The sequence below is a fragment of the Syngnathus scovelli genome, chromosome 21 (genome assembly GCF_024217435.2).
Source record: "Syngnathus scovelli strain Florida chromosome 21, RoL_Ssco_1.2, whole genome shotgun sequence".
Taxonomy (NCBI): Eukaryota; Metazoa; Chordata; class Actinopteri; order Syngnathiformes; family Syngnathidae; genus Syngnathus; species Syngnathus scovelli.
Genome location: NC_090867.1, coordinates 5,625,849 through 5,649,684, shown reverse-complemented (window position 1 = coordinate 5,649,684; position 23,836 = coordinate 5,625,849). Strand labels below are relative to the sequence as shown.

Here is a 23,836-nt window from a genome sequence, read left to right as displayed (position 1 = left end):
GTCTTATGGCAGAATTCCAGCCAGACCTGGAACCTTAAATAAGGTTAAAGGAATTACAAACAGTTAAATACTTTTAAGACTTAGCACATTTCTTCAGGTGTCCACTAGAAAGCTAAATAAAATAAGAAAACCCTACTCAAGTATCATAAATTTATTTTGGGTTAATCAGGCACACTTTATGGTGACAGGTAGGTGCTGACTTCTGCTTAAAGCAAGTTTGAAAACTTAATTAATTACTGCACAATCATCTGCCAAATTAACACTCACTTTTGTACATTATTTTTTACTTTATTTTTGTTCGGAAAATGAATTCGAAAGACTCAAACCTGTATGTTTTGATGCCTTTGTGGATGTTTTTTTTTTTTTTAAATGTTTGATCAAATCAGGAAGTGGACACCGTACATTGAACTTTTTAAAGTTGAAATATTTGAGCCCTCACTTACAAGGGGCACTCGAACGTCTACGAAGATAGTGTAATATATGCGGTAACGTCAGTCGAAATGTTTTTCGAATCCATCGGCGTCATGTATGAATTGATTTGTATGTGGAACGCGCACGGTGATGAATGTGCATGTACACAAAGGTCGGTGGCACGAACGTGCGACGGATCTGCACGAAACGCAGTCAAACGGTGGAGGGAGCCAATCACAGACCTAGTTTGATCCCAGGTGCCCGGATGTTGCCGTGGAAAGCTCATCTACGTCATTGTTCACCGCCGGACACCAGCTTGGAAATAAGGAATGGCTTTACAATCGCTACAAACGTGCTTTTAACAATATTCCAGGTGAGTGTCTCGACGCTTTTATGATCAAGTGGGTATTCAACGACACGGCCGTCGCGTTCTGGTGGACCTGAGCCGCTCGGATTTGTTGTGGCATCCTTACACCGGTACTGTCATGTCTCCTGGAGCGGCGCAATGAACACACGGCTGCCGGTGTCGAGCCCCTCCTTTAGCTGCGCGTTCGTTAACCAAGGCCATCATGCTATACAATCAAAATACTTTTCAGTTTTCCAAAAACGAAACCGCAACGTAGTGTTCGATCGCTAAGAGACTCGCTGTGCTCTCCGCCATGTCAGCCTCGTCCATCGTGCTAAGTCGGCTAACGTTAGCACGTCTTGTTAGCTCTTTAGCTTTTGCGTAATGGTCGCCGTTTCCATGGTGTTCGTCTATATAACATTCACACCATTTTGTTATTCAAGCTCGGTTGACTGCGTGAAGAAATATTTAAAATCCATTATTGTGTTCCTGCAACAAACCATTCATGTTTGAGGAATGCTTTATTGTGATTGAACGGCTGTGCGCGCGACAGGCCTAGCCGCCAACGTGAGTCAGTAACGGGGAGTGGGAGGGAACAGCTGCTTCCCAACCAGGAAATTCGCCTGTTTTTTTTTTCACCCCACAACTTTATCCAAGCGAAACTAAAAAGTGAAAGAGTTTTTTTTTTAAAGTTCTTTTTAACAACGCGTGATCATTTTTTATGACGACGCTAGTACGTTTTTGATCTCCCAAGAAATGCTATTTAAAGGCAAATGGAGCCTTTTACGTGTGAATGATCACATTCACTATAACTTCTTTGCTGTTTTGTAATAACTAAAAGTGAGATTGTGTAACGATTTGTCAAGCTGTTGCAATTGTTTTTTTTTTTTTGTGTACGTTTGTTGTCTCTGCTGATGAAATCCTATTAAATTGTCCACAACTTAATGGGGAACCGTGCAATCACAACATATGAAAGCCCACATTTTGATTAGGTATAAAATTCATTAAATCGTAGGTTCATTTATTACTCTAAAATATCCATTAGTGTGAATATGAAAGAAAGGTTGTGTACATATGTCCTGTGATTGGCCAGCAACCAGTCCAAGGTGTACTCTGCCTCTTGCCAATGTCAACTCATGAACCAAACATTAGAGCAAAAGCGCTCTCAAGAATTTGTAAACTGTGATTCTTGCCTGCCCTAAAATCTTTTATGTTTCCCCCCCCACCCACAGCAATGAACTATGACCATTGTTGACAGATCCTCCGAAAATTCTGACCACGAGTCAGTCGGTTGCAAGAGATCCCCCTTCACCAGTGGAGACGGGATGGACAGCAGCTGTTCCAGCAGCTGGGCAGTGGGTCCCACCCTGCCCACTGACTCACCGCGGCTGAAGGTTCCGGGGGGCTGCTTGGGCCCGACGCCTGGCGCCGTTGTCTACAATAGCACGCCTCCCTCCGTGGACCGGCCCAAGGAGCATGGTAGGGGGCCAAATGAGTATGTGAATAATAATTGACAAGAATTCAAGCTGAGCGGAATAAACCGTCTTTGATCTATGCCTTGTGTCAACTAAGAGGAATAGAAATAACTTTTCACAAAGGCTGGTATCTTTTTATCTTTAGATACCTTTACAAAAAGTTTCAATTTTTAGAACATGTTAAATATATGTACTTAATGGCCCAGCTTCCTTTTTCTGCGCTTAATAGGCAATGCAGCACAATGGCAGGAACTGGTCCTATGAGCTGCTCTTGAGAAATGTACTCGGTCTAATTTTAGTCTGTTGTGTGTCCAGTGTTGTGCAGCGGCGATGGCATTGACATGCCGCAGAAGGTCCTCTTCTCTCCCGAGCGTCTTAGCCTAAAATGGAACCAGGTTCATCGCATAGGCGCCGGCCTGCAGAACATGGGCAACACTTGTTTCCTCAACTCGGCCCTCCAGTGTCTCACCTACACGCCGCCATTTGCCAACTACATGCTGTCACGGGAACACTCGAAAACATGTACGTTGTTTTTTTTTTTTATGGGTCAGGGTTGTCTGCCTTCTAGCTATCAGTCATGTTTGATGTATTTTTGCTTTTTTTTTTGTTTTGTGATGCCACAGGTCACGAGCCAGGCTTCTGTATGATGTGCACCATGCAAAACCACATCATTCAAGTTTTTGCCAACTCTGGGAACGTTTTTAAGCCACTTGGTGTGCTGAACGAGCTCAAAAGTAAGTACAGGCGTTTTGTAGTTACCCAGGGTGAACGACAGGTGGCGCTGTTTATCTGTTTACTTTCATGAATTTGGAGGGAACTGGTTTTCCGGTGCGAGTCAGTTTCTTATACTGTACTCTTCCCAACGCAGGAATCGCGAAGCACTTCCGCTATGGAAGCCAGGAGGATGCCCATGAATTTATTAGGTACACGGTGGATGCTATGCAAAAGTCCTGCTTGCCTGGAACCAAGTAAGTTTTATCCTTAGTGGAGGATTTGCAATAAACACGACGGGAAAGTATTTAGTTGCTGCATTTGCTTGTGAGTTAAGACCTTCTGTGTTGTCATATGGCAGATTGGACAGGCAAACGCAGGCGACCACTTTTATTCATCAGGTATTTGGTGGTTACCTAAGGTCCAGAGGTAAGTTTGTGACATCAATTTGTGGATATTATTTTTTATAATATCTTTAATCTGATGAATTCTGTTTTTGTGTCTCTTTCAGTTAAATGTTTAAACTGCAAAGCAGTCTCTGATACATTTGACCCTTTTCTGGACATCACTCTAGAAATCAAAGTAACTCCACAGAACAGATTTGTTTTTCAGCATGCGTTGCTTTTTTTTTTTTTTTTCTTCAAGGTATCTAACCTGTAGATTGCTTCTCTTTGCAGATGGCACCCAGTGTTTCGAAGGCTCTTGAGCAGTTTGTCAAGCCAGAGCAGCTGGATGGCGAGAATGCCTACAAGTGCTCCAAGTATGTCTTCACACAATGATCAAATTTTGCTGTTTTGCCGGTATCCACCAAAAAAAAAAAAAAAAAAATGTTTTTCCCCAGGTGCAAAAAAATGGTCACAGCCTCAAAGAGATTCACGATCCATCGCAGCTCCAATGTCCTCACCCTGTCGCTGAAACGCTTCGCCAACTTCAGTGGAGGAAAAATCACAAAAGTGCGTTCCAGTAAATCGACTCAATTACAGACTGCTTCCAGTGTTTGCAGGTTATTTTCATATTTATCCTTTGCTCATCAGGATGTGAAATATCCCGAGTACCTGGACCTGCGGCCCTTCATGTCGCAGTCGCAAGGAGAGCCACAACTCTACGGGCTGTTTGCAGTTCTGGTCCATTCTGGATTCAGCTGCCACGCTGGACACTACTTCTGCTATATTAAGGTACGGTGAGCCAATTTGCTGATTTGTTGCGCTTGCCGCAAGCTCGCTCTCGTTTCACTATGGCTAAATACTGATGATCCAAAGTTTTGTGTCTCGCAGGCAAGCAATGGTCAGTGGTTTCAGATGAACGATTCGTCTGTGACTGTAAGCGACATTAGGTCTGTTCTTAACCAGCAGGCTTATGTCCTCTTCTACATCAAGTGAGTAAACCTTTAACATGAAATAATGACCTTTCAAGATTTGCGTATAGCAGCTATTTCCTTTGCTGTTTGTCTTTCGTCTCATGACTAATGTTCCGGCTCTTTCACAAGGTCCAGTGACGGAAAGAAAGAAGGGGACTATGGTCACATGACCCATAACTCAGTTGCACCCGGCCAGTCATCACCTCGACCCGTAGTGATTCCCCGCATCAACACCACCGCCCATCACAACAACAATGGCGGCTTCATCGGACCACAGCTGCCCCCGCACATGAACAAGGTAATGCTGATCCCAAAAATATGAATTATGAATATTACATTTTCAGTATCCCAATATTATTAAAAGAAATGATCTGATGTTATTGGTGTTTGACCAATTTTGTGTCCCCTCTGTAGAATTCTCTCCACATGAATGGGAACGGGTCTTTGAGGGAGTGTCCCAAGCCCAGCACCAGCAGCAGCATTGCTGGAAAACCCAACCACGGCGCGGCCTCCTCTTCTTCCACGTCGCACTTGGCCAGCCAGCCTTCAGCGATCCCAGAGCACGAGAAGCGCCTGAAACTGTCCTTCTGCATCGGCCAAGGCAAACCGAATCGTCCGGCGGCGTCCTCCTCCTCCTCGTCATCGGCCAGCAGCTCCACCGCCACCTCGTCCTCGAGCTCTTTACCCTCCTCCTCCCAGTCTACCTCAGAGGCTCGCTTCATCCCACGTCAGGTGAACCACGTCAACGGCACGCCGAGCAGTAACGGGGAGCACCAGGCCGGCGGGAACGGCTCGTCCTTCTTGGTGCCGTACGGCCAAGAATTGTCGGAAGAGTCGGATCAAGAGAACGGCGGGTCCCTGGATAATGGCTGCTCAGTGGAGAGTCACATGAATGGTAACAAAAGAACAAGGGAGGACTTTGCCAATGGCGACTCTGGCGTGCACCACAATGGAAACGGTGTAAATGGAATTTCTCACAGCGTATCTAAAAACATACAAAACGGACACCATCATGGACTTCAAAAAGTCAATGGTCATAATAGTGTTGAAAAGGTAAGCTATAGTTTTCCTTTTAATTCTACGCTCACATAATGTAATGAGATGTAATGTGCAGTCCCACAACACTAAATTCTGATATGTTGTTTAAAAACGACCTCGTATTTTTCCCTTTCAGATCTCGGTCAGTAGTGAGGGAAGTTTGTCATCAGAGGGAAGTTCGACTGTGAATGGAGTAGACACTGATTACTCTCAACCAAGGTAGCTTTCCAAATTCAACTCTTTTTATTACATTAGCCTAAAGATCACGATTCAGTTTTTAATTTAAATGCTTATGCCTAACTGATGGTGTATGAGGTTCGCTTCGAGCCGCTCTTGACCTTGTCTGTTTTGTTGTCATTGCGCTCGCAGCAAAGAGTCGTCGTCATCCCAGGCTAGTTCTGTTCCGAGGGTCCAACCCGCCGCCAGCGAAAGCCAGAAACTCTCCCCCGACGTAAGGGCGACACGAGTGGCCGATCCCCCGCCTGAGCAAACGGCCTGCGAAACCTCCTCCGCTTCCACCAGCAAAAATCATTCCTCGGCATCTAGCGAGTCCGCGTCCATCAGTCCCCCAGCCACCTCGCCCAACTCCTCCCACAGCACCAGCGGCACGTGTGCGGCTCTACCGAAGAGTCCCGATGAAGTCACGAATGCCCCACTGACCAACGGCTCATCGGCGGCGGCCTCCAAAGGCCGTGCAGAGGGGAGAGATCATCTCCGGGCCAGTCCGCCTTCCAGAAGCTACGAAAGACAGTCATCGCGGGAAAGGGGTCGGGACCGGCCGTACTCATCTGACTGGAGCAGGGACAGAGAGCGAAACTACAACAGGAGTCAGGAATGGGACGCAACTCACTATAGACGGGACAACAGAGACCACCATTACAACCACCACCGCTCATACAGGGACTATTACTACCGGGACTGGGAGAGCGAACGTCGCTGGGACAGGACTCCCTACCACCCTAGGGAGCGGGACCACGACCGCTGCTCGCACCACTACCACTTTTATCACCACCACCACCGATCCAGGGAAGACCGCGATTACCAGCGCAGGGGTTACGGCAACTCGTACCGCCACAAATCTCACGGCCAATGGAGGCGGGATCAGGACAACTGGGAAGTTCGCGGGATGAGGGACGATGGCAGGGAAAGGGACCACCACCACCTCTATCGGGGGACACCGCCCAACAGGTCGCCGTATCGGCACGCTCATCCGGGGTCGGAGGACCAGAATCCTCGGCGGAGTGGTCGCTCTGTGAGCTCTGAGGAGCGGCATAGCAAAAAACACAAAAAGAGCAAGAAGAAGAAATCAAAGGATAAAGAACGACACCGTGAGAGTGGGTAAGTCAGTCAACCTGAAGCGAAACTCGTTTTCGTTACTCGTCTCGCCAGACCAGGGGAAGGCAAACCTTTGTGCCACATTTGCTACCTCTACATTAGTCTCAACAGTACTTATTGGATTCATTTCAGGAGCTCCGACTCAGACCGAGGCTATGAAGTAAAAAAAAAGAAAAAGAGGCGGCACCAGAGCGAGCAACGCAGCCCAGACGGTGGCCACAAGGGCCGCAGCAGCGAAGAACGCGAGTGTCGCAAACGCCGTCACTCCAAGGATGCCAAGCAAGACGAGGACAGCTGCTCACCGAACAAACGCCGCCGCCTCGACTACGACCACAACGGCACCTCCCCCGCCGGACCTGCACACGGGCCATTTCACAGTCACCTTAATGGATACGCAGGTCCGTTCATAGTATTCTCAAATTACACGAAGACAAACAAAAGTCCGAAATTAAAGCTCACTGTGTTTTATAGGAAACGGTTACAGCCAAACCAACGTTGTATCCCACTGATGGTCCGGTGTGCTGAGAAGTACCATGAAGCACTGAAAGTGAGTCACGGGTCACATTTTGGACTTAACATCCACTTACAAAAATCATTTTGTATGTTTGTCCACCTCTGCTTTCCATCTCTCATTATGTTTTCTACTTGTGTTGTTCCAGACCCCCTTGCCTAGACATACAGCGGAGGAATGATTCATTGATCTGGTGCTTCATTGGGAGGAGGGGTTGTATTTTTACCACACGTCAAGTGTTATATATATATTCACTTTTAAAGCATTGATTTTTTTAGTTGCAGTAACGCTCCTTCTCTCGTCGGACGTGAACGATGACAAATATTAATATATTCGTGTATGGGACACACAAAAGCCTGGAGCTTAAAACATCTCGACTGCTGCTCAGTGGAACTCAGGACTCAAACTCATCATCCACTCGCTTCACGTGAAAGGGAAATACAAGCGCTGCTGAAAACAAGTTTGGAAGGTGGGTACTACGTGCGTGGATGGTTTTGAGTTTCCTTCATCTTCACTTCTGGGTTTGGGGGGGTGGTAAATGGGTGGGAGGTGTGGAAATTATGAACAAACAAGCAAGCAAGGCTTCACTCACTGATACTTCCACGATGCCCTGGACTGAGACATTTCCCCTACGTTTGTTTAGGTTCTCTTCTAACACACTTTACTATTTTAAACTTGTTTCTCTTCTTCTGAGTCATTCCTTTCTGTCTTTCTTTCAGCTCATGTTCTATTTTAATGAAACCGAAAAAAAGATTATGTAATCGCAGTTATAAATGGGGAAAAAAAAACTACAGAAAATCCTGTTTGCGTCTACTAGCATCATGAAGAATACTGTGAATTTAATTTTTGAACTGTACTATCAGTTACTTTTATATACATATATATATAAATATATATATAACTCCTGTATCAGGATTATAAATAGATGTTGTTTTGCTTTTTTTGTTTTTAGACAAACGTGTTAATTCTGCTCATATTCTCTGAAATTATGGCAGCCATGAGTACGGATTGTGTTTTGTTTTGCAACTTTTTGCCAGAAGTTGAAAACTTGTATTATTCCTTTAATTTAGCATGTCAGCATTTATACATTGTACAAGGTAAATGCCTTAAAATACATTTTGTTAATGTCAGAAATTGTACTGTTGTTTTTGTGTGTGGAAAACTGCACTGGAATAGCTGGAAAAGTGTTCTAAATATTTGAGGGGCAATTAGAAAACTTTTTTGTATTTTTCACAAAATAGATTGTCATATCTATGTGTACACCATACGGTAAAGAAGCACTTAAATGAATAATAACCTGTTGAAGGGTCTAGTCATTAAAAAGAAAAAAAACCTAAAAATGGCTTATGAAATAACCAAAGAACTGCTCAGTGATCATACTAGATGTTTTTTTCCAACATCCTATACTGTACATTGTTTTTTTACACCCCCACCATCATTTTGCAACGTTATTCTCTTGCTAATGTCATTCAAACACTTTTCCATGATTGTAAAGTGCTGAACTAAATGATGAATGGTCACTCAATCATTTGGAAAATACAGTACATAAAAACAAAAACAATGTACATCATATACATGCAGATTGTAAATTGATTTTGTTAAAAATTAAGGAAATAAATACAAAAAAAATTACAAAGGTGGATCATCAAATTTGTGTTGCTACTCTAAAGACACCAAATAATACAAAAGTGCAAATTATTCCCAGTATGCTAACTAATATTCCAAGAACGGGAACACATATTTCACAAATAAAATACACTACTCCCCAAACATTTTTTAGCTATTTGGCTTTTAGGTAGGATTTTAGGATGAAACTAAAATGCATTTAAATCAAGTTTTAATTCAAATGAATGGAAATGCTATTAATTGTGATCCTTCTGTTGTGTATGCCTGGGCCGCTAGGAGGCAGTGTAATATGGACGTCCTACAAGGCGGACCTCTCACGTGATCACACTTGACGTCACAAGCGCGAAGAGAAGCGGGCAGGTACTTCCGGGTATACTTGCCGAATGTTCGTAAATATTTCGTGTAAGAGCGTTGTAAGATGGTATTGTCGACAAAAAATAATTTGCTCTGTAAAATGCTCTTTGGGGAGTCTAGTTTTATACAAAGAACGACATTGGGTAAGGAGGACATGTTTTATTTATCACCGCCTCCTTATTCGTCAGTCAGGGCGCTGCTTCAATTGGCTACGCTCTCTTACGTCACACAACGTCGGCAATAGCTAAATTTCCTATATTATTTACTATTTGCCAATAAGTAGTCGGCTTTCCCCACACACAAAAATGTTTTAGATCTCAATTTATTGAACATGTTTAAGCTCTAAATACACCTCAAATATAATGATAATCTTATAACGATAGTCGAGCATTATGCGTCCTTGGGCGGGAAAGGGTCTTCATGTGTTCACCCACTTTGGCTTTTTGACTAATTAATTGTTTTTGCTGTCTTTGTGGTTGCCCCATTTGCTATAAGTGAAGCGCTTTGTTACAGATGAGGCTGTTGTAAACTGCGCTTTATAAATACATTTGCATTGAATTGTATTGTCCATAAACTCGAGTCACTCGTATCTCAAGGCAGCACTGTAATGCATCTTATGTTCATCCTGAAATTACATCTAGAAGCCCAATATCCCTAATAGTTTCGAGTCTATTGGGGTTTTGTGTTTGTCTATAGCCACAAATAAGTCAGTGCATTTTGCATATACAAATCAGACCAGCTGATTTTGTTTGAGGCTCTCATCAAGACAAGATTGTTCGGAATGGTACCCATCAGCTGAGTGAAGTACATGTCATTCCTCGTAATATCCGCCAGAGGGTGTTAAAGTCTTTACAGACGGGTCAAAGTCTTAATTGACGTGGCCCACCAAAATGTTGCCCATAGTGCAACTCCTGATCCTCAAGTGAAAGTTTGATTTTGCTGGACTCGTACGTGGCAGTGATCCAAAAGAAAGAAGTTGAAAGATGCCTTTGGTTATTTCTTATTGGCTATCCTCCTCTTCCTCGTAGCCAACATATCATAGAAAGGATCTCTGCTGATGCTGGCTCTGGAGACATTGGAGAGAAAGCACATCTGATGTTAAAAAAAAAAAAAAAAAAGAATGCAAACAGATGCACTGCTGCAAGAGATCTATTCTGATTTCTATGTTGTATTATTCAGGATTAATGTATTGCACATGCCAGAAACCACCCTTGATTTCATATCTAACTATAACTTTATATTACAGATTTTAATTGTTTTAAATAGAGCTAGTCTGACAAATTGTTCCACAATTTTTCAAAATTAATATGTACACTTGTATTATGTTTTTTTTGGTAAATGTTTGCAGTCATGGAAACACAGCGTAGTAGTACTTAGCATGTCTGCCTGAGTTTTTCTTCCTTTGTGAAGGTGAACTCCAACACTAAAATTGCTCCATTTACATGCACGTCAATGCTAAGTGGATTGTAGCACCATTAGAGCGCAAGAGGGAGGGTTTAATAAAATTTAGAGCTCTGAAATCCCATCCATCCATTTTCTATAGCCTTTTTACTCATTAGGGTCACATCAGGGGGTGTTGGAGTATAGGTAAGTATGGTGAGTTCACACAAACTCCACAAAGGAAGGCCAGTCCCACACATGCTAGCCACTAGGTCAACATGTGTGCACGTGTGCGTCCGTTTGCTCGCGCTAATCAAAGGGAAGTGAGCTTATCCAACAAAGCAGAAGTCACCTCGTGCGTTATCTGTGCCAGGAGTGTGAGAAACAGACTCCTGTTCGGTCACCAGTGCATGTGTGTGTCTTTCCATTGTGTGTTTGTATAGCCACACACGTACAAGTGGTGTGTCATCGTCAAGGTCACCCATGAGAAGCCGACACATGGGATGTGGCTAAGTGCCCCTTCGGTGTAAATGGATCCGCATAAACACACAGCCAAGCTCACTTGATGGATTTGATCCATTCCTCCTTCTCCTCGGGCGTGGGGGCCGAGATCCTGTAAACCACGTGGTTGCCCTCCACCACGCGTCCGTCCGCTTCCGTTTTGCAGGCCTTGATGACTTGCCCTTTGTGGTTAGGGTTGTAGAGCTCGAAGCAGTTCTAGATGACATAACAGAAAAGCCAAGGGCGTGTGAAAATCTGTCTCCAAGAAAGAAAATGTAAAGAATTTGACATGTGTTTTTACCGGTTTCCTAGGTTCATCCACTTCACGGATACTCAGGTTTTCCAAGGGGATAATCCCACGGGGCTCTTTATCCTGCAAAAATAAACCTCAGCGTGACCTAGCCAGTAATAACAATTAAGATTATGTCACTAAACAGTTAGTGCAACATAATTGTTTTATGCTTTAATTCAATTGGCCTCCTCCTGGCCACCAGGGAGTAAAATGTGTAGAGACGTTTTTCACAGAGGATAAAGAATATATGCTACATGTTGCTGTAGCACCTACATGTACATGAATATGCATTATACGCCACAACATCAATGCCAGTTTCGGTAGTTCATCATGCATTATTAAGTTAGCAGACTTTTGTAAGGCAAACAGATTTGTTGATTATTCTTTACATGTAATTCTTTTGTTTTCTTTCCAGTCAACTGAGAATGGCAGTAAACAGCTTCAAGCTGTTTTTTTATCTTCAAAGAATTGTTTTCGGAACGACCAAATTGCTGCTTGTTGTAAAGTGAGGTGAGTGAGTTCGCTGCAGTTGTTTAGCTAGCCAAATATTTTCCAGCTTGTTTCAGTAAAAAAATCGTGAGTCGGGGCACCGCTATATTATTTTGCTGTTATTTGCTGGCATCACGAGACCAAGGAAATGTTGAAATGAATTGAGTCAAATCAGATTCAGTCCAACTGTCTAGTAGTTGTCCTGTATTTAACATCATTGTTTTGTCCTTAGGTGAAAGCTTACAATGATGGTAACAGCCATGATGTGCCAACACCGTTCGTCGAAGTCCAGGAGCAAAAATTATATCAACAAGGTAAAATAAATATTGAGTCAAATATTATTGACCTTTGAGCCTAGAAGTTCTGCACATATTGAATTATTTACTTACGGTTGTGTATTCAAAGTAATACAGGCAGTTGTCTGTCAGTATGAACCACCTCCTCTTCCACGTCTTCACCCTGCCGCCTGCTCACATGCAAAAAAAAAAGAAAAACAAGTGCAAGGCTTAGAGTATAAAATGTGAAATTCTTTTATGTTTCATTTTGAAAGTCAGGCTGACGAATAATCGCCTTGGCACAGAGTCGGTGGCAAAAGTACGGAGTTGCTTTTCCCTTAAAGGAAATATCAAGAGTCACAATCCCGCCATCTGCTCGCATCGTCTAGTGAAAGTAGATTATTCGGATTAGTGGATATTCTGTGCTGTAATTAACCTGTGTAATAAAAACAAGGTTATGGTTTAGCGCTATGCACACGTCTGCCGCAGACTGCACCAAGCAGCCGTTAAACTGATGTAATCAATATGTAATGTTCGCTTGACCTAGATTTTTCTACAGGGGATGTGAAATTAACGCGTGAAAAATAAAATGTTGCCTTTACTGCTCATAGTCTGAGTTTCAACCCAAAAAACATGAACTGAAATGTATTTTCCTGGCAGGGAAACTGTACTGGCTTTTCTTTTTCTTTTTTTTAATTATGAATTAAATTTTGGAGCCAATTGACAACTGTTAAGTCGTCAGGCAAGCAGAGCAGGACCAGAGGGAGGATAATAAAAAGGCGAGAAGGTCTCCATTATTTCTCTCCATGAGCAGCCACACAGCAGTGGGCACACATTCCCCACCAGTCCATTCTTTAAAAAGTTAAGCATGACTGTGTTTTGACAGGACCCTTTGTCTCTTTTTTATTTTTTTTATTTAGGGCAGCTTCAACTCATATCTATCTTTTAAAGGTTGTCTGTGGTCCTTAATGCTGTTGTATAATGAAGAGAATGGGGCTTCACCATAATTCGTGAAAGGCTAAGGTGACAAAATGGCAATTTTCACATTTTCACTGCGTGGGTCGCCCTCCCACGAGGCCGAGTTAATGAAAACTCCAACACCAAATTGTAGGCAACATTAGTGTTGAGATGATTCTATTATCGCTGGCCATTTACATACCAAGCTTTAATAGCCAGCCTTCTCTGTCAGGGTTGAAGAAGGTATGCGTCAGATCATTCCCGTCATCCTCCGGGATCTTAAACGGCTCGTTCTTTATGCTCTCGTAAAGGTTCTGCGGAAAATGGCGGGAGAGGGGGTGGGGGGGTACGGTTGATCAGAGTAGAAAAAGGCTCATTTATGGCAAAGGAGGCCACCGCCGTACACAAACGCTCCGTGCGACAAATCCTCACCCTGAGAAGCTCCTCTGGCAAGTCTCCGCCTTCGTTGATCCCTCTGTTCATGGAGATGAAACGCTCCACGGGGGGCTTGTCTCTAACGTTGGGGTTATGCAGGCTGGTATTCAGCATGATGATAGCAAACGACAGCACGTAGCAAGTATCTGGAAGCAGTGTTACGATTAATGTTACGTTTAAATGTACGTAACTTTCTTCTGCTTTACCTCCTCGTGTACGCATAAGGAACCTCTTTCACGCTGTAAAACATCTTCAAATATTTACGAGTGTGTTGTCGTTCCTGCGTTCGTCGCCAGGCTGCGTTCTCACTCAGCCAGGTCGTGTCTTTGTGAATTATGGATGCAGCGGCTCTTTGCTCATCCGCCGTGCGGAGCTGTGATGTTACTTAAGTCTGCTTGATCCTTATTGAGCCTTAGTTACAGCAACTCGTGCATCTTATTGTCTTGTTTTTAAGCGTGTTGGATTTAAAGGTGGCTTGTGCAGATATAACACGATGTTTTCAAGCGATTAAAAAAAAATCATTTTTATAGGATTATTTTGGCTTGTAACCAAGGTCATTCTAAAACGTTCACATACCTGTAGACTGGAAGACCCCCGGGTTGCACTGGCAGTAGCGCGAAGCAAAGGCCTCCATCATGCGATCGATCTTCTGAGCTTCACCTGGCAAGCGGAAACTCCACAGGAATTGCCTGAAAGACAAACAGGAAGTTGGCGTCACGAGCTGTCAGGATGTGTTTAACGACGTGTGTTTTTTTTTCGCTGACCGTAGCGCTTGGACGAGGTTGAGGTCAGCAAACTCGTGTAGCTCCACAAAAGCCTGCAGCACCTTAATGTTGAAGTCATCCCTGGTGGGCGAGCAAACAGATGCCGCGTTGGAAAAACAAAAAGGCAATCCACATGCAACTCGGTAAACAGGTGTCGAAATGGGCCTTCCCTCAGCATTCCTGTCGTGATTACTAATTTATTCGCACAAGATGCTGAGAGGTGGCGTGTGGAAGCAATTGAAACAGCTGGCCTGTGCTTTGCATTTCCTCGGCCCTCAAGGCATTGGCGCATGTGCCAGATTGATGAAAAACAGCTCAACCCCAAACCGCACACCGGTTTGTTGGGTCATTGGTGGTTTCTGCGGTCAAACCCGCTTATACGAGCCTTCGTTGTCTTTTTATGAGCCAAATACTTTTGTCTATTGAGCAAAGTTTCGAAATGATAACATTCCTCAGTTATTTGGACCGGGGGTTGTGTTGTCTTGTGCGCAGTTCAAATCATCTGGAGCCAGACAAAAATCAAGCCAAGAACAACAACTTCCATTTGTCGGCTATTGAAGCGTTTCATTTTGCATAATTCTATAGGTACCCAAATTAAGTAAACTAGGTCAAACTCGGCAAATCTTCAAACCATCATCTCACCGTTCGCCGAGGTAGTCTCCAATGACCGTCTTATTGAGACCTTCTCCTTTATACAGAAATTGCGCAATGTCTTCTGGAGTGTGCTGAAGGAGGTCGTTCTCAAGTAAGAACTGGATTCCCTGGAGGAGAGGAGGAGAACTCCCATGAACCATTTCAAGAGCATCTGAACAAGATGAAAAGGTAAGGACACTCGAGGAAGAAAAGTACCTTTTTAGGGTCCATGTTGAATTTCTTCCTGCCCATTGCGATCTGTTTGTTTCTCTGGGATGTTTTACTGGAAGATAGGTTTCATTTGGACAGTTAAAAAAAATATCTGTACAAGGGCTGCAAATAACGTTATAATCAATTAATCTGTCGGTTAATCGATGAAACAGTTTTAAATAAAACTTTTTAAATTCCATCCCTTCATTAAAAAATAGGACATTATTTCAAACCAACATGTTTGGGAATAGGCAAAAAATGTTGATCTTTATTCCTTAAAGTTAAAACAAATGTTTTTATTTTGATTCAACATAAAAATAGTCTGCTTCCATGGAGGCTGACAACGATCAGAAAATATTTTCTTCTAAATTCTTACCTCTCGCCAACACACGTCAGCTGCTCGATTTCTGTCATAACCTCGGCAATTTCAAACTTCAACCTCTGCGCGACAGACATATTAATGTAGATAAGTTGGCAAAGTAGTTCAAAAGTAACCCAAATTGGTTCAAGATTGCAACGTCAGGTTTTTTGGTACAGTTTCACACACACCTCAATGTCGTCCAGCAGTTCTCTTTTCCTACGCCGGATGTTGCACAGTTCATCCTTCTCCTCCAGGGAGAGATCCTCAGGAACTAAAACGCATGATGGAGAAAACACAGCTCATTTGTACACAGTTCACATCCTCCGCTGCACACGCGGCGACAACGCGCCAAGATCAAACAGCAAATGGAGGGATGGCGTGAAGTCGAGGGAAAAGAGAATCCAATCTGGCAGCCCGGAGGAGCTGAGAACGATCAGCAAAACATGGGAAGAAAAAAAAAAAAGTGTTTGCTGCCTATCGCTGCTGCTCGACTGACTGTTTCACCTCCTTTAGATGGAGCGAGAAGCATCGGGAGGCGATGTCTTGAGTCTTAATTAACTCAAGAAAGAGGTTTTAATTAATCCACTTCAAAGTAACTCAACCCACTCCTCCTTCTCCACTCGGCCCGAGGGATAATTCTATTAATAAAACCAATCCAGATTATACGACACAGGATTCTGCGATTTAACTCGCAGCTTCAGGAAAAAAATGAGAAAGCAGAACGGACGGACGAGTCACTTCTTGATCACGATCCATCCTACTAACACATTAAGTATGTTTGATCTCGCTTCATTACGCTAAAGTGGCACAAATCTCTCCGCGGGGCTCATCTCGCCTACATTTCGGGGAAAAAAATAACATCACTCTCTCAATTTATCCTTACAAGATTACTCTGCTGTTTGTATCAAATTAAGATTAGCCTTCAGTGTACAACTTTGTAGCACCTGTACTTGTTGTTAAATGTGAAAACTAGAAAAATATACGCTTGTTTGATCTTGCTTCATTAGGCAAAAGCGGCACACAGGAAAAAAAAATCACCAGTTTTCCTTACTCCCTCAAGATAAGTAAAACAAGGTCACTCAGCTAAGAGGAAAACATTCATCCCACTTTTACTTTGACATCTTGTTAGCAGAAGAGTTGCAACACATTTCAATGACCTCATTGACCCTACATATTCCTGAAGCGCTGTGTTTAGAGTTAAGGAAACTGTAGGGGGCGGGAAACAGCTGTGGGATTTCCTGTGTGGGAACCGCGTTTAACACGTCTTAATTTTGGGGCCAAGCTTCGTTTTATCCCCATCTGCTGTCAAAGCACCGCGACAGAGAATAAAGATGTTAATTAGTGGTTGTTACCGCCGGCACTTCTACAACTATGAGTGTGGAGGATATTAAAGGCCAATTAAGGACTCATGATAGAAAAACTTTTAATGCTGTTCATAGTTTTATGAGAGGGGGTTTCCGCTCTAAATTTGTGCGGACATTTCTAGCCTATGGTCAAGTCAAGATGCACAGATACACTATCGCTGAATTGTTAGGGGTCACTTAAAAATATCTGTACTGTGGTGTGTTGAGATACAAGTTTAAATTGTGACTACACTTGCATCTCAAATCATCTTTCCTCATTAAAATTAATAAAAAGTGCCAATAACTTATTCGTTGTCAGCAAGTCAGCAAAATGCCAAACATAATATGGAAAAGCATCCCTTGGTTATTATTTATATCGATCAAAAACGGGCACCCAACGGCTCCCGCATTCTGCTTGCCTGAGGCCCTACATTAGCTAATGAGTTAATGTCTACTCACGGCAACAACACGCATGATTACAATCTTGATTCATTCCAAATCTAATGAACGGTAGACATTGCTTCATGTCATAAAAGACCATTATTAGCTGACTGCTACCATTATCTTCCAAGGCTAGATCTTATTGGTCTCTCCAAACTCATAAAATCCACTGTACAATCAGCACTCACATCTTTGTGCCAGTGGATAATCTTGTTTGGCAATGGTGGAGGGGCTTCTCTGCCAATTCCATTATTAACACTCTTCCATCAGTGACCTTCCAGGACTCATTTTTTAATTGGGTTTCTTTAGGAAGCAGGGATGAAGCCCTACCTGTACTCATTTTATATTTTTCCCTCAAAATTCTCCTGTTGTGTGTAGAATTTTGAACAAGGCAATCAATCATTACTTCATTCATTTTTCAGCTGCACTGTAACAGTGGTTTGAGAGAGCCCAGAAGATTTAATGTCCATCATGTGCCCAATAACACAAGTGGGCTCCCATTGTAATCTCACCCACTACCCCCTCAAAAATAAATCCCCCTAAATCTACTTTTTGGAGTAAATCCCCTGCCTCTCCGTGCACCCGAAGCAAACAACTGTCCCCCATCTAAACCACCCACTGGCTTTAACAGCTTCTTTTTTTTTTTTTTCTTCTTCAAATGAATGCACCCAAACCTTCACTTTCATAATTTTTACGAGGTGACGATTGTTATAAACTACACGGTTTCACTTAATTACTCTCCAAAAAAATTATCTCTGTTCATCTATGTCTGCAATCTTTAGTGACAAACAAAAATAATTAACTATTTTAGTAGCAGTAGTGAAAGACTGGAAGAAATGCTAATTGCTAAACTATTGACAAATGAAACATTGGCTGACTTCTTTTTTTTGGGGGGGTCTTATTTTGTAACTGTTGATATATATTTTTTTAAATTGTGGATTAATTGGTCAGTCCTTTTATAAGAAATTTATTTTAAAAAAAAATTAGGTGGTGTTCTGTGCAATTTTTCCAATATACAATCATATATATATATATATATATATATATATATATGTATATGCATTGGCTCAAAAAAGGTTGCAACACATTATCGAGCACACCGAGCTTGCAGAAAGTGAGAATCCCACGCTCACTTAACATGGGCTGCTGTGTGACTGCGAGTGGATTTAGCCATCCTTCCCTGGCTTTATTTAGCGACTTAACGCACTGTAATGCTTTAAAAAAAAAAAAAAAAAAAAAAAAAAAAAAAAAAAAAACATCCCTGTTGCTCTGCTTGGCAGTACAGCAAACAAGTGGGCCTCTAATCTAACCCCCCCCTCATTGCCTCCCACTGGATAAGCATTCACATTACAACCCGGGTCATATAGACAGACAGACGAAGAACACACACACACACACACACACACACGGGGGAAGGCCAGCTGGCACTAATCCCGCACACTCCCCCTCCCCCTCCCCCTCCAAAACCCCCAATAGAAGCGGAAATGTGATGTATGGCCGACCTGTACGCAGATGTTGCAGCTGCCCGATTCTAACCTACTTTGCCTCGGCTGGATAAAAAGCAGCACGTGGAGCGGCAGATAGGCCGTTTGGTGTTGTGCGCTACTCGGATGTTTGGGCCTGGCGCCACGTCGCAAAAAAAATGATGGGCTGTCATGTCATCATAATGCAGGAGGTGGAAGTTATTCATAGACTTGCAAGGCTGTCAATGATGCAGAAGGAGCTGGAATGTGAAAACGGCTGAGAGTGAATGGAAAATACATTTTGGGCGTGCAAGCATATTGCTTTTTGGACTCGCCGTGTTTTACCGGCTTATTAATATGGAGTCTCGCGTGAGTCCCCCCTCCCCCACATTATAAAAATTGTAATGCTTTCATTTGCATCACTGGTTATCTGGTGCAAATGTGACATCCAGTTAACTAGCTAGCTATACTATCATCCACAAATGCATCTTTCCTTGAGATCGTCTACTGGTGTGACCGTTTTAGAGTGCCTCATTGTGCACCAAAATTATTTGTATGTTTTTTTTTTTAATAAACAAAAAATGTGAATATTTCCTCTTCTTTCATGGCAGCAGCTCTTCTCTTTGCGTGAGAGAAAAGATTTGGGGAGCTGCTAGTTTTTCTTTTAACTACCTCTCAGAGGATATGGGGCTCAAAGAAGCTGATTGCTTGGGTTAAGCCGCAGTTTTTGGGGACGGGCAACCTCCCGCCGAGAACGTATTTACAACGGGGGTGGTCCGCCCATAATGTCCTCATTCGATCACACATCTGCTCAGCATCAGCGCTATCATAATACAGTATGTTGGAATCGACGGTCGGATCTGAGAGGTTTTGCCGTCCTATGTTGGCAGGCCAAAATAATCAGCATTTGATCGGCCTGAGAATGAAACATTCTGATGTTTTTTTTTCTTCTAGCATCTGGACAGGGTTAGGGTCAGTCCAAACATCTCTGTTGTGGTGACTGAAGTGAAAAGTCTTGTTTCTTTTTGTGCTTTAAGATGTGAATTTGAAAATGTTTCTTCTTGTAGCCAGTGATGTTTTCAAACACAAATTTGGACGATCATTTCCTGACCCACACCTCTCCTTGCCTGCTCCAGGCTGTCAGTCAAGTGACAGACAGGAAACAGAATGAATGTAATAATCCGCCCGATACGCTGGGCGACATTATTGCGATGTGTATCCAGCAATTTTGAAATGCTATCGTGATGACTTCTTTGATATCATCTTTAGTTGGACGGGAAACTAACACGTTTCTCACCTCTGCAGAGACCTGCGCGCTACTTGTTACTATTCTAGTAAATTTCACAACGCCTTTCTCTTCTCTCCTCTGCACAGACTTGGAGAGCTTCTCCTTTCCACAAGCAATAAATCCACGTGAGACTACCTCTTTTCTGAGTGTTGCCTCACTCGCCAACCCATCCCATCCACCTACACACACACATTTAAATGCACTACCATGGTGATGGGAACATGCAGGGAAGCTTTCTCAGTCTCTTTCCTAATCAGCTCCATATGTAGTCTCCTCTCTCCACTCTTGATTGTAAAGTATTTTACAAGCTCCCCTTCACTCCCATTTTACTCGCTGTTACTATCGGTGAGTTCAGCGCGGAACATGCGCCATATTTAATCTTCTACTGTTGCCCCACAAATGTAATCTTGGCAGTCAAATGCAATTTGCAGTCTTAAGAAAATCTAATCTTAAACCCTTCAACAACCAGGCAAAGATTTTTGTGTAGTAAATCTTCAGACACACAAAGGAGACATTTTGTTTTGGATGGGGTGAATTCAATCTGGCTCAATGCGTTTATAGCAAAGCTTTTTTTCCCCCCTTCAGCCGAGCCAACAACAGACATTAATGAGAAATCAAGATTTTTTTTTTCTTTTTTCCCAAAATGACTTTAACGTGAAAACAGTGACCGTCACAAGACTGAATTGATTAGTTGCATGTTTTGTTTCGAGAGTTCTGGATTCCTTTGACTCTCTTTGTTTGAGCTATTGTTATCAAACGCCTGCAACTCATCGGGATGTCAGCACGATTAATCTACCAATTTTGGAATGTCTGTTTATTGAAGTGGGAGCCAAACTTGAAAAATGCAGTCAATGGCGAGCTGCCCCAAGTGACTGTCTGCTGCCCTCCCACACAGTGCGCCTATAGCCACAACAAACATCGCACAACTTCCCCTTCGAAGCCACTAATTCCCTCCGAGGTGCGGCACTAGATTCCCAAAAATCACACATTCAGTGAGTGGATTCCAGTTTTTACAAAATCTGGCATGTCATGTGACATATTGTCGTCTATCTGCTCTCAGATGACAGGCTGCGGTAGCGACTAACTTATCGGCCTTGCGACGCCCCGCGTGCGGAGGTGCGCGTGCGAGCAATGCGAAGTGACGTGTGCGGCGGTGGCCCTGTTAGCACTCGAGCGAGAATCAGGCGACGCTCCCCGTTAGTTTAACATTTATGATAAGTTATCTGAATAATTCATTCGGCGCAGGGGCTGTTTCCCGTCTGATCACAAACAGCATGTCTGACAGCCCGTCACATGGTCGACATTGACTATGGGGGGGTGATGGGGAAGTGGCAATGACAATGCCCGTCAGCTCTTGCTAATCTCTCACAGTTTAACTGGCAAACTGTTATCAGACTCAAGTCCGTTTGTGTTCAAGGTGGGTGGCATTATCTGATGGAGGATGTATTTGCATGTGTGATAAGTAAGACAGATGGTTGGCAAAAAAAAATAAAAAATTGATTGCAATTTGAGATTTGTGGGAAATCTACTTTCGGTTAGTCTCTGAAAAATTCACCTGTTTGCGGTTATTGGGCCCCAAACTATGTCTAATATAAAACTATTGCACTATGTTGAAGTGATGGGAGTAGCTTCATTTAGTTTTCCCCATAGAAAAGGGGATTTGCTGCCATCTTCTGGCCTCTAAAATTAATTCCAAGTATTTTTAGGTAGACTTTAAATTCTCAGATTTTTTTTTTTGGGCTGCAGTTTTCACTGTGGTTGAAAAAGTCATTTGTTAAAAAATAAGCTTGTTTGAGAATTTCAGATGCAGAAGGAGGCCAAAAATATATAAATGACTATACCGACGGTCCCGTTATGGCGCAAGTTCTAAATCTGATATCGCAAATAAATACATAATCTAAATTGCTTTCCAAAAAGTGTAGGTAACGAAAGCAAGTGATTTGCATGACACACTTTTGCCACTCGCGCATTATCAGTTGTGAAGGGACATTCGGCGGCACTGGATTTCATCAGCAAACTACAAAGGAGCCTGAGCACTTGTTTGTGTGGCTGCCATCCATTTATCTTATCAATTCCACCCAGTTTGCAGACTTCAAATACAAGATTGTGTGCAAAAGAGAGAGAGAGAGAGAGAGAGAGAGAGAGAGAGAGAGAGAGAGAGAGAGAGAGAGAGAGAGAGAGAGAGAGAGACTTTCAAGCTTTGCTACAGGGGCTTCAAACAGATGGAAAATTATGTTTTTGTTTTGAAAAGAGCAAGTGCTTTAAGCAAGGAAATTGAATTACCTACTGAGAGGAAACTAGTACTTGTAGCTGTTTTTGCATAAAGGTGCAACCAATTTAGTAGCGCATGGATGTACACATCGAGCATCCATCCATCCATCCATCCATGCCAGAGCGAGTGCTGAAGGAGGAAAAGCATCCTTACCATGATTGTCTTCATCCATATTGATCCAAGCGGTGACAGGGCAGTCCTCCTCAAGGTGTGTCCGGATGGACCCCTGCAAATCTATATTTTTCCTCTCTTATTAGGATTTTTTTTTCCCTCTCCCCCCGTCTCTTTCCTCGGTGTCAAGCCGGTGTGTATGAGTCTGTCAGACGTCTGGAGACAAGCAGATGATGGTGAAAATGAAGGAGTGCAAAGTGGCAGCAATCTGCCCACAAATGAATGTTAATCAGATCCTTAATTGTGAGGAAGGACGCGTGAAATGGAATTGTGTCCACGCGACAAGACTGTTCTCCCCCTCCTTCGCTCTCTCTCTCGTCTGATTCATCCTCTGCGAGTGTGTTCACATTCGCTCCGCTGCAACCGCTTCGACGTCCCAAGCCCCGCCCCTGCAAGCAATCGACGCGCGCACGCACACACACACATTCCCTGCTAAATGAATGCGAGCTCATTGTGTAAAAAGCTGACGCGATGCTATTGTGCATCAAAAATAATATTCAGTTAGAATACGCACATTTGAATTGTGTATTGTTTTTTCTTACCGGTGTAGAAGGTGGATAAAAAAAATCTAAATTACAATATCTGTAAGTTAGTCCAATTAAAAAAAAAAAGTATTTTTGTCCTTATTTAAAATGGCATTTTTGTCATGCATCTGCTCGTGTGCTCCCCTCCCACTGATGAAAATCCCTAATATTGGCTACACACCCTCAAATGACATAAACATGACATATAAAAATCAGGACGTCCAACCTAATAGAGGGCGCAGGATGAGGGCGTCTCCGTCACTTCACTTCCTTTCCTCAAACTTTCTTCCATTGTCCCCTGTGGTGTGGCACAATGAGTCCTCTGCCTCACCCCTCTTCCTGGACTCTCAGCTGCAAGCCGGGGTTAGGGATCGTCCCTGGAAAAGTGAACTGAATCACGAGTTCAATTGGACAGGGACACACAGGAAGTTTTGCTTTAACTCGCATCATGTGCCTTTATAATTGTGGAGAATATTTGAAAAAATTCCTCTACAGACTATAACAACAAACAGATTGTTAAATTAATCCTATATGGTCTATCAAGAGCTTGCAATTTGCTTTCTGACAGTTAAACTCTGTCTCCCCCCCCCCCCTCCCCCAATTTAGGCATCACCAAATTCTACAGCATAAGCAGTCACAAGTCATTGGAAGCATGTGACCATGTAATTGCTCCAACCTCAGAAGCCACCAACTGCTTTCTTTATATGAGACACTTACAGTAAGTACCGGTAGGTTATTCCATGTTCATATGTCCAACATCCATATTTTCTACTCCAGAATAAATCAGATGGGAACGTTCCTCTCCAAATCCCACGGTTCAGTCGTGCCAAAGTCCTGCGATCAATGAAACGCTAACTTGATGCATGTGTTGTT

General features: G+C 43.0%; 2 protein-coding genes across 6 annotated transcripts; one reads left to right on the top strand and one right to left on the bottom strand.

Moving 5' to 3' along the window:
• Positions 1–620: 620 nt before the first annotated feature.
• On the top strand, positions 621–23,592 carry usp42 (ubiquitin specific peptidase 42). 5 transcript variants are annotated; one of them, XR_007489347.1, is made up of 23 exons: positions 650–784; positions 1,990–2,236; positions 2,548–2,754; positions 2,856–2,966; positions 3,101–3,200; positions 3,305–3,372; positions 3,455–3,525; positions 3,621–3,703; positions 3,785–3,896; positions 3,978–4,118; positions 4,218–4,318; positions 4,430–4,598; positions 4,715–5,353; positions 5,475–5,557; positions 5,708–6,676; positions 6,806–7,071; positions 7,145–7,220; positions 7,333–7,653; positions 9,087–9,170; positions 11,753–11,847; positions 12,059–12,140; positions 14,956–15,079; positions 23,570–23,592. XR_007489347.1 is itself a non-coding variant. In XM_049759580.2 (18 exons), exons 2-17 carry the CDS (start codon positions 2,083–2,085, stop codon positions 7,180–7,182), a joined length of 3,312 nt encoding a protein of 1,103 aa, XP_049615537.1. In that variant the 5' UTR covers positions 621–784; positions 2,016–2,082; the 3' UTR covers positions 7,183–7,220; positions 7,333–8,820. The 5 variants fall into 5 exon arrangements, 2 of the variants coding, with proteins under 2 accessions (XP_049615537.1, XP_049615536.1); XR_007489348.1 differs by lacking the exon at positions 9,087–9,170; XR_007489349.1 differs by lacking the exons at positions 9,087–9,170; positions 11,753–11,847; positions 12,059–12,140; positions 14,956–15,079; positions 23,570–23,592 and having other exon boundaries at positions 7,333–7,377; positions 7,463–8,820.
• Positions 9,309–23,348, bottom strand: LOC125991569 (cytohesin-3). Its single transcript, XM_049759590.2, has 14 exons — positions 23,190–23,348; positions 22,422–22,595; positions 15,650–15,732; positions 15,477–15,541; positions 15,107–15,173; positions 14,900–15,018; positions 14,258–14,338; positions 14,070–14,182; positions 13,491–13,639; positions 13,261–13,372; positions 12,216–12,292; positions 11,347–11,418; positions 11,107–11,261; positions 9,309–10,230 (listed from the first exon to the last, which is right to left on the bottom strand). Exons 2-14 carry the CDS (start codon positions 22,438–22,440, stop codon positions 10,158–10,160), a joined length of 1,185 nt encoding a protein of 394 aa, XP_049615547.1. The 5' UTR covers positions 22,441–22,595; positions 23,190–23,348; the 3' UTR covers positions 9,309–10,157.
• Positions 23,593–23,836: the final 244 nt, after the last annotated feature.

Excerpts from the sequence above, each read along its gene's own strand:
- usp42 (XM_049759579.1), top strand. The coding sequence starts at position 1,999 with ATGACCATTGTTGACAGATCCTCCGAAAATTCTGACCACGAGTCAGTC. Across the intron at positions 3,897-3,977 it reads GTGGAGGAAAAATCACAAAA|GATGTGAAATATCCCGAGTA; the intron begins GTGCGTTCCAGT and ends TTTGCTCATCAG. Across the intron at positions 4,319-4,429 it reads TATGTCCTCTTCTACATCAA|GTCCAGTGACGGAAAGAAAG; the intron begins GTGAGTAAACCT and ends CTCTTTCACAAG.
- LOC125991569 (XM_049759590.2), bottom strand. Across the intron at positions 14,339-14,899 it reads GGAGACTACCTCGGCGAACG|GGATGACTTCAACATTAAGG; the intron begins GTGAGATGATGG and ends CTCGCCCACCAG. Across the intron at positions 13,373-13,490 it reads TGCCAGAGGAGCTTCTCAGG|AACCTTTACGAGAGCATAAA; the intron begins GTGAGGATTTGT and ends CATTTTCCGCAG.